The sequence below is a fragment of the Oratosquilla oratoria genome, chromosome 44 (assembly GCF_046742065.1).
Source record: "Oratosquilla oratoria isolate Oo_2021 chromosome 44, ASM4674206v1, whole genome shotgun sequence".
NCBI lineage: Eukaryota > Metazoa > Arthropoda > Malacostraca > Stomatopoda > Squillidae > Oratosquilla > Oratosquilla oratoria.
Window position 1 is genome coordinate 12197278 of NC_134820.1, and position 10460 is coordinate 12207737.

Below are 10460 nucleotides of genomic sequence, written 5' to 3' on the forward strand. Positions count from 1 at the left end.
GGGGGAGGTTGGTATCCTCCCACCCCCTCATTAAATCCCTGGAAATTATTATCTTCACCTTCCACTGTGCTGCTCTTATCTATATTTCTAATCTTTACATTTTTGTTAATCCCTTCTCCAAAATCCTCAGTCCTCCGCTTGTTTACAAGATGCCTGGCCTCCTGGACCAAGTCCTCCCCTTCCTCATTTCCTTCCATTTCCCTCAGTAATCCCTCCCCTTCTCCTTTTTCTCACCTTCCCACTATACCACAAGCTTTCCCCTTCCCTGTAAATACAATAAGGTACTTCCTTGACATTGAGATCCATGTAAAATTTGATTTTTCTTCGGAACTCCAATCTTTGCCGTCCATCCAACGAAAGTGTGTGTGTGTGTGTGTTTGTGCAATATCACAGCATTACCCATAGATCAAACTTATATGATCTTCGAGTTCTCATCCAGGTGGGTAAAAGTTGTTGATCATGAGTCCTACACATGATCCAAGACCATGGTAAATCACACACACAAAGAGAATACATATCACCAGCAAACTACTCAAACATATATAACAACCTACCACCTGTACTACACAAAACATCCAAACAAAAACATACACAATCTGATCACTAAACAAGCCCTTCAAGACTGACCATCAAACTCAATACTCCAACATAAGCCCCACAGAATAAACCCTCCCACATTTGGTAGAAACCACACTTGTTCACTTGCATTCAGTGCACCATCCAGCATTGAAACCTCTGACTACAAATTCCAACTGCTGCAGTTGCAACCACCTCTACAATCCCCCACACTAACAATCCCTAGACAACAAGACAATATATCTTCCCTAAGTGACTTGTGGACCCAGCCAGAGGTCATTGCTGAGTATTTGAAGGCCACAGGTCTTATGCAAGAGAGACCAGTGGCAACAGTGGCTCTAAGTCATTGGCAAAGAATAGGCAAAATTTACTTGCTAATTAAACTTTTTTTGCCAGTCTAAAGGGAAATGCTGATATATGCTCTACTCTTACAGGTTGTCCACAACTATGGCCATGGAGGATATGGAGTTCTCAGTGCACCAGGAACTGCCAAGTATGCTGTTAACCTTATCCAAGACTTTCTTCCCACAACTAGTGTTCCTTTATCAAAATTGTAAATCTTGTTTAATCAATCCATTATGCTAGTTCTCTCGTACAGAAGACCTGTGGATCCCAGGTAACTAGCAACAGCCACTGTACTGGACCATAAATCACTCAAGGAAGAAACAATTATGTTCTTGTCTGGGTATAGCTAGTGTAGGGCAGTGTAAGATGAGGTGCACAGTGTCCTTTGTGTGATGGTTGCATCTGGGGCAGCTTGTTTCTGTAGTCAGGCCTATTCTGTGCTGGTACTTAGTACTCTATGGTGACCTGAATACAAGTTTGCTAATGTGGGTCTTACTTCTCCTGGAAGGGATTTTTATGTAGGGCTGATGTATGGGAGAGGTCCACTGGAGTAGGGAGTTTGATGGTTTGTCTTGAAGAGCTTGTTTTGTGATCGTGTAAATGTGCTTTTATGTGGATTTTTTTTGGTACAGGTTATGATTGCTGTATATACGAGTTTAGACTGCAGAATTCAATTTACCTTAATGATGAGACACGATGCTCTCTAATCCTGTTTCTAGCCTATGCATTAACTTTTATAATTTTAGTAGTACCCTCCTCCTAGCTAGCCTCTATCTTTCCTCCCTCTTCACTTCTCTCTCTCACACCTTTCACTCCACTCTTGCACCAGGCACTGGCCTCGGGCCCTCGCTCCCCTCAGGCAGTACCTCGCCTGCATTGGTGACCTTTGCCCTTGTGCCAGGGATGCCAAACTCTCATACATTCACACCAGAATATATTTGAGTAATTTGCTACTGGTGTAGTGTGTTGTTATTTCTGTTGGTTGTGCATGTGTGATGTAATGAGATGAGTGAGTAGGGTTGAGGGTTATAATATAGAATTGTGGTCCTATTCTTTTCATATGATATGTTATGGGGAAGTCTTTGGTTCATTGGTGCAAATTTTCTATTCAGGTGGTTTTGGTGCCTCCTATCATTATTCTCAATCTTTATATTACATAGTTTATTAGGTGTCTGTGTTTTGCAGATTGTTGGGAACCATGCAGTGGATGTGTAGCCAAGTGTAGCCTATGCTTGCAATCTATTTTAGTATATTTTCTTGTTGATATTCATTGTCAGATATGTGACATGTGGGCTGAAGGTTACACAAGTATCAAAAGTAAGGCCTAGAATTTTAAAGTTCTTACCCAATGGATTTTTTTTTTTTAGCTTGTCTAAGACAGTTTGAGTGTTCTTAACCTGCTATATTGTAGTTGCCATAATGGGTTATTATTATTGGGTTATCTCCATAGGCATTTTGGTGGTGTATTTACCTAGTTGTATTTTACGGGAAGAGGAGCTATGCTCGTGGTGTCCCGTCTTCATATCTCATTTTATCCCGACTGTTTTTAAATTCATGTATTGTTTTTGCACACACTACCTTCTCATCTAACTTGTTCCAAACATCTATTAACCTGTGGGGAAAGTTGTTCTTTTTTAGGTCTCTTAGTGTTTTAGAACTAGTGTAGGGAGATAGCTTGAAGAGGTTAACCTCTTCAGTACGGGCCAAAATCTCGCGGGCAGCATTAGCTGCCAGACGTACGATGTGTTGTAATAATACTCGCATCATAAAATATAGTCACCGCTTATATCGATCGTTCTCTCTTTCACCCGTGAATTTTGATAACCATAGAAAATGTGATGAAGACAGTTTAGAGAGTATGTCATTATGCAGGGGCAACTACAATAAATATAATCAAGACGCCGATATGGCAGCCTCACGTATCCACTTGCTCCTCATGCCGCCTATGTATGCGGCACCGTATGGAAGGGGTTGAGAAGTGTAGGTGGGAATATTGTTCATTGGGGGACTCCATTGTACAATTTCTAGTCCTGGAAATTAGATTATTTTGAGTCCACTAGATTCCTGCTAAGGAGTAGGTTAGCCATTTCTTATCTTTGTTATGGATACTTGTTTCCATGATCCTTTTTGATATTATGCGTCTGGGAATTTTATAAAATGCCTTGTTTATGTCTATTGTTACTATAATTGTTCTTTGTGGTGATGCTTTCTTATTGAATTCCTCCAGCACTTAGTGGATGGTTTTTGTGAGCAGCATACTAATAGAATGGCCCTCTTTAAATTCATATTGGTGTGGGAAGGTGGATAATTTAGTTGGATTTCTTTCAGCTATAAAACTTTCCATTAGGTTGTTGTTGTTGTCATTCCCTAGACTGTCTGTCCGAGCACTCCCGTCTCCTCAAGGAATGCCACAGCCAAAACTGGGTTTTCCCACAAATCCTTTATAGAGTGTATGTTGTGTTGTTTGTGTGCATGATTGTGTATAACGCAGTCTTCCATTATGTGTTGTATGGTATGGGGTGAAGTGTTACATCCTGGGCAGCTGTTCACAATGCGGTCATCCAGTCTCTTCTGGTAGCTTAGAAGTGCTGGGTGGTGGCCGCACCACAGTCTGGCCAGGTGGACTCTGTCCTTTCATGGGAGAGAGGATTCAGAAGGGTGGATATCAGGGGGTCTGGCATGCAGCAGTGTGTTGTCTTTCAGTGTGTTAATAGAGCGGTGAGTGATATGATTATGAATATGTTTCCGGAGGCTGATATTTGGTGGTTGTGGAGGAAGAGAAGAGAGTATCTGTGTGTGATAAAGGTCTATGGGTGTTGTTTTAATGTTTCTTGGTGTGTGTGGGTATTCTGCTATGTAGTGTAGTGGGTGTGTTGTGTTTGTGGAAGCTGCAGCAAGTGTTTATGTGCCTCTCATGTCATGATGATCCTTGACTTTGAGGACTTTTGTTTCATGGTGTAAATGGTCTGTAGGTGTTGTATTTGTGCAGCCTGTAATTGTTTTTAGGGCTTTGTTTTGTATGATTTGAAGGGCGTTGTGGTGTGTCTCACTGAGATTAGGAGCCCATGCAGGACTCGCATTATTCATCACTGAGCGTATGCATTGTTTGTATATTGTTGTATTAGTTTCTTTGTTTTGTCCACATGTTGTTCCAGTGATTGACTTAAGTGCGTTAAGTCTAGGTGTGCATTTGTTTTTTATGTTTGTGATGTGTTGTTTGAAAGACATGGATGTATTGTATGTTACACCAAGAATTTTCGGTGTGTTTGTGTGTGGTATTAGAGTGTTGTTGATGTAGAGATGAGGTATGTATTTGTGTTCTTTTGTCCAGTTGGATATGGTGGATAGTAGTAACATTGGTTTGTAGGATCCTGGGTTTTCAAGTGGTGTATTTGGTTTTAATACGAGCATTATTTGGGTTTTTTCCATCTTGTTGGAGTTTGTGTATCCAGGAGTAATTGAAGTCATCAGTCAAGGCTTTTATTGTATTTGAACTAAAGTGTCTTAGTTGCTGGGACCTTTAGCATAGAAATTTTTAAATTTCTTTATTGCCCCTTTTATGTCTTTGTTGTAGTAGAAGGGGTTGGCATCTGTGTTTAGTTTGATTTTTTGGATTTCTTTTGTTTTATTTTCCTATTTTCTGGAGAAGTGGCTTTGAAACTTGTTTTGGAGAAGTGTTCTTTGATGATATTACAATCTGTTTTAGTGATATTTTTCCTTGTGTTAGCTTATGGGGAAGGGTGGTTTATTTGTATTTATGATTTTTATAGTTCTTCACATTATCATTTGCGTTCTCATCTGTTGTAAGAGAAAGAATAACAGGAAAAGTTGAGAGGTGTTTAGGGATAAAGGGAAAATAAGAATATAAGAATGGGTATATTTAAAGGAGGAAGTGATAACCAGGCGCGGATCCGGGGGGGTAGCTGAAGCCCCCCCCAAATTTGTTCTTCCATGAATCATTTAATCGATTTTAGTACTTTCTGATGTTTTGCCAGGTCTGGGGGTTAAATAAACTGACAGCATGTGTGCGGTAATAGGGCGGAATTGTGCTGTGTTTGGCATTTTTTTTAGTTCCATTTATCTGTTTTGTGCTGCACGTGTTGTAGGGTTGCCAGGGTTGTGTCTCAGTTGCGCTGAAAAGGGATAGAAAGGAGATATACCACGTTCGTTGGCCATTTAACATACCTGTATTGTCACCTATATGATTGTTTTGTGTTGTGTTGTCCATGTGCACTAACACTACACACGGATCCTGCAATAATTTCTCTCTATGCAAGAGTATACGCGTGCCAGTGCCTTATCACTGACTAGCACAAGCGTGTAACAGTATAAAACGAATATACATTCTATTATATATGTCTAAAATACAGAAAAATCTGAAAAACATTATTAAGTTAAGTATACCTCAGACTTCTGATACATCAGACTACTCAGAGGAAGGAATTCAGGTCAGCCCCCCCCCCTCAAATTTTTATCCTGGATCTGCCACTGGTGATAACTTGCACAAAGATGGTATGTAAAATGAGGGGGATGGGAAGGAACAGGAGAGTCAGTGAATGATGGGATAAAAAGGTGAAGACGGTGGTTGAAAAGAAGTAGCAAGGGTATTACAATTGGTTACAATGTCAATCTAGGGAAACATATGAGCAGTAGAGTAAGAAGAGAGGAAAAGCAAAATGCAAGGTGGGAAGGGCAAAAAGGAGAAATGTGAAGTGGAGTAGGAGTTTGACAGAGAACTTAAAAAAAAAGAAAGCAATGAATAAAATGAAAAGATGTTTCTGAAGGAAATGAAGAGTTGAAGGTGTGAGTCAGGTAGAGAGGAAAAAGGAAAGGGTCCAGATAGATGCTAATTGAAGCAAATTTTGTGATTGATTGATTGCATCAGTGGGAGGAGCTAGGAAAATAACAAATGGGAGAAGAAAATTATAGGGCTATAGAAAAATATGAGATACATAGAGCATTAAAAGTGCATCACAGCACATCCACAGCAAGGTTGCTTCATTTAATCAGTGAACCCCCCTGTCACCTCATGCCAAAAAAAAAGATGGGGAGAAATCCCCCATCCCCCACCCACTCCCTTCCATGCACCACAGCATCATCCATACACAACCATTCTCCACTTGCCTCTATCTTCTGTCTTCTCCCTTCCTTCCTCAACAGATATCCCCCTCTTTCTCAGTGCCCCTTCTACCCCATCCATCCATCCCATGGACAAAAGTAAAATGAAGAAATGTACAAGGGATGTGGGTGGCAATTGGCAATAAGTTGGACATAATCATAAAGAAGAGAGGCTAGATGATATGAAGAGTATTTGGGTTCATGTGTAGCAGGAAATGAAAAAATAAGGGCGATGAATATAGAGTAAGGGAAACAAGCAAGTGTCAAAGGGGAATGAAAAGTTTCATGAGAAATAGGTATCTGGGGATGAACACAAAGAGAAATCTTTATGAATGAGTTATTGTGCCCATACCACTGTATGGGATGGAGACTTGTGTCACTCTCTCACTTATGATAAATGAGCAATTAAATGTTAAAGGTGATTGATTCCAGGGAAAACAAAAGTTCTAAGAAAACTAAATCTTTTATTTACAGTTGACTTGCTTACATAATGTTAACAAGAAACTCATGTATTATGATTATTGGCACTAATTCATAAGACAAATTTGATGTGTAAAATTTTAAAATCTATAGAATGTTTTGATTATCCCAAAAATTTCAAGAAAACCAGCCACCACACAAACACTTAAAATTTTACAAAAGGTGAGCTCAAACACTTAAACACTAGAAATATAAACAGTACATACCTTAATCTTAATGCCTGGTAATATGCACTGGTGGACAGAAGAGGGGAAAAAAAAAGCCAAGAAGGGTGTCTGACCTTCCTTTAGATACTCCCCATTGCCTAGGGGTGCCAAGTGCCTCAAAGAAGCGTAGGACAAACTCCTAGTTAAATTTAGCTATCTAGATATTACCTAAAGCTTACTAACCTTAAAAATACACAGAGACATCTATTTACTCAACTTGCCTTAATCTTAACCTAATACTCAAATACAATACAAAGATTCAAAAACCTTAAACTGGCAGTCACTGCTCAGGTGCATGCCAAAATGGATAAACAAAATTCCATTATTTACAAGTGCATCATGGTGCACTAAAAGTAAACCTTCTTGGTTTCCCACACAGCAAACTAAGAGGGAACAATAAGGAAAGCAAAGAATAAAATTAATACTACAATCTAACAGCAATAACCAAGGTCCTAGTCTGTCTTGACTCTTGTAATATTATCATGTGAACCTGTGGTGACAGGGGGAATTTTTGCCCTCTTTCCCAAGGTCCAACCGTCCAGCCACATATACATGGCAAAATTGAAATATTAAATGTTGACATACACAGAGAACACATGGGCAGGCCCGACTAGACCCTGTGATGTTTAGAAATGGAGTGTTAGGAAATGTTTGAAAAGATGAAACATGATACTTGGAATAGGAAGGCAGAAAGGAGGACTTTGAATATGTTTGAGATGAAGTGTTTAACAAATAAAATGGGAATTATGTGGATTGATAGAGTGAAAAATGAGGATGTGGAGAGTGAGAATGGAAAGAGCTGAATGGGGGGCATTGGTCAGAATATTGGAATGGTTTGGGCACTTGGAAAGATTGAATGAGGAAAGACTAGCAAAAATAGTGTAGAAGGCAGAGGTGGGTGGTGTGAAGTTGAGGAAAAGACTGAGAACAAGTTGGATGGAATGGGTGAAGGGAAATATCTTTTGAAGAGGGAAAGGAGAGGTCAGGAGATAGGTGTGAGTGGAGAGTGCTTGTAAAGGTATGATTAAATTGACACAGCCCAAAGGGATTTCTTCTTGTCTGCAAGGTCATTTCACTTAATTGTCAAACAACAACAACAACAACCCTGGCAGCTCATATGGATAATGGAGAAGACATGGAGAAATCCCTTTGGGCTACATCAAAATATCATTCACATATAGCCACTTCCCCCAACCCCCTCCCTTCCTTGCTCAACACTGAAAAGAGAGAATGAAGGAAGAAATTCCCTTTGTGCTCCATCAAAGTATCATCCATACACAGCCATTCTCCACTCACCCCTATACCTTGCCTTCTTCCTTCCTTGCTGAACTGACATTCACCTCTTGCTCAAAGCCCCTTTCACCCCTTCCAACCCATCCTCGGTCGTCCCCTCAATTTTTATTTGTAAGATATATATAAAAGTCAAAATTTGTTGAAGGCTGTCCTAATACTCTTAAAAAAAATTATTATTGTTCAGTGCTTGTTAAAAAATTGTAATTAATACACATCAGTGAAAAGTCAATGAAAATGACTATAATGGTCCAGAAAAACACACCATTAACTTGTTAGAATTCTGTACCTATTTGAATGCCTCATTAGTGTTTGCTTTTTCTTTTGTTTAACCTTTTTTTCAACATTCAGCATTCATTACCAGTCACAATAAGATTTGATTATATATATATTTGTAAGTCACAAGATGGGATGCAACTTAATCCTGAAATGGAATGGCTTCTCTAGTTTACACTGTTCTACAGTGGCCATAGTACAGACATCTACAAGATCAATGGCACCCTTCAGACTTTTTCTCTACCAACTCTCCACTGTTTGTTTATAATAATGTGTGAGCATTGCTAATAATGTAGATACAGTCATAATGGTCTCTCTATCCTAGTTATATTAATAAAAGGATTTGAAATCTTGATGCCGTGTTTGAATTTTCTTTATATTGTAATAAATTCTTTATTCTGCATTTTCAGTTTCTCTCCTTGTGAGAAGAAAAAAAGAAAATTGTAAGGGTACTGAAAATCAGCTTACCCTGGGCACCAGATAGCCTAGGGCTGGAGCTGTGTATGGTAGTTCCATTAATGGCAATTTTATTCTGTTGCCATGTCCTGTTACTGTCCTAATGCTGGATGGTGTCCTAAATGGAGATGTGCCAGTGTGATTCTTTCTTCTCTTGAGAAGGATTTTATAGTGGGGCTGATGTCTGAGGAATGTTGGTGAAGTATTGGATTTTATGATCTGCCTTGATGAGCTTGTTTAGTGATCTGAGTGTGAATGTGTTTTTGTGTGGATGTATTGTGTGGTATCAATGGTACGTTATTGTTAATGTTTAAAGGTCAACTGAGAAGGTTTTCAAATATGTGATAAATATTTGCTAGTCACTTTTTGATAAAATGCAAGAATAAATCCTAATTATTACGCAATGTGATAAAAAGACCCATCAAAATATTGGTAGCAGACAAATGGAAGGGAGAAATTGATGGGAAACTTTTTACACTAATGAGATATCGTACTCCACTTTACCCTGCTCCATGTGTAACAAATATAAATATAAATAATAGGAGTTTTCACCTGGTTACCATAGTTGTAGAGTAAATGATACAACTTAAAGGTCAGTTAAGTTTTCAAAGACGTGGTGAATATTTGTTAGATGTACATAGTCAATTTTTGATAAAATGATGCAAGAATAAATCCTAATTATTATGCAATATGATAAAAAAGGCCTGTCAAAATATCGGTAGCAGACGAACTTTTCCTTCGCTGATCTTCGGTTGTTATTGTAAGGCTCTATCGGCTGTGACATCACTCGCGCTGTTTACATTCTGATGCACACCATATGTGTGCACTATAAAATGCCATGCTGTGCTGTCAACTTGCTCAGTGATCTGTCATATTTTGTGTGTTACCAAAGTTTTTTTTAAGTATTTAGTCCAAAAATGGTTTATTGTGACAGCTTGTCAACAAACATCAGTGCTGGAATCAGATGAATGCCATAGCCTAACCATGCAAACCTCCTTGCATGAACAGATGAACTATCCATGCACTGTGGACGTGGTCATCTTGGTGGTCATGCGGATGTTTTTCCAACAAAACATTAAAACCAGCACTGCTGGGCATGTTGGGGCATGGCACCCATCAATGTCTGCTAGGTATTAGGCCTACCATTTCATGATAAAACCATGTGTCTGGTGTGGTGTATTTACCTAGTTATATCTTACAGGAAGGGGAGCTAGGCTCGTGGTGTCCTGTCTCTGTATCTCACCATATCTAATTTCCTCTTAAAATCTTGTATTGTTTTTGCACACACTATTGTTTTGTCTAGTATGTTCCATACATCCACCACTCTGTGGGGAAAGCTGTTTTTTCATATCTCTTCTATAACTGTCCTTTTTTAGTTTCTTTCCATGTCCTCTTGTGTTTCTCTTATCACAATTTAGTAAGTCATCTCTATCAAGGACTTCTACACCTTTCATAATTCTGTAGATGGTCAACATGTCACCTCTTTCTCTTCTTTGTTTAAGAGAATGAGGTGATTTGCTGGTGGTATTCATTGTATGTAAAGAGTGCATGCAGTAATCCATTCTGACAAACTCACCAGTCCTTATTTCCCACATGTTGTGGGCATTCATCCTCTGAAATTTCCTCACTCTCAACATGTTCTTCATCAGTTGAGTGTTGTTTGGATATCCAAACAACACATGTATGCTTGTACCATACCCACATTGGAACACA

At 39.1% G+C, this 10460-nt stretch overlaps 1 protein-coding gene across 5 annotated transcripts in view; it reads left to right on the plus strand.

The window, feature by feature from the left end:
• The window catches only part of Daao1 (D-amino acid oxidase 1), an 87975-nt gene extending 79329 nt beyond the window's left edge, over positions 1-8646 (plus strand). For all 5 annotated transcript variants that reach the window (XM_076180174.1, XM_076180176.1, XM_076180173.1 and 2 more), the window contains exon 8: positions 1011-8646. In XM_076180174.1, the coding sequence (XP_076036289.1) occupies positions 1011-1133 (123 nt within the window). In that variant the 3' untranslated portion in view covers positions 1134-8646. The remainder of the gene's footprint in view (positions 1-1010) is intronic.
• The last annotated feature ends 1814 nt before the right edge of the window (positions 8647-10460 follow it).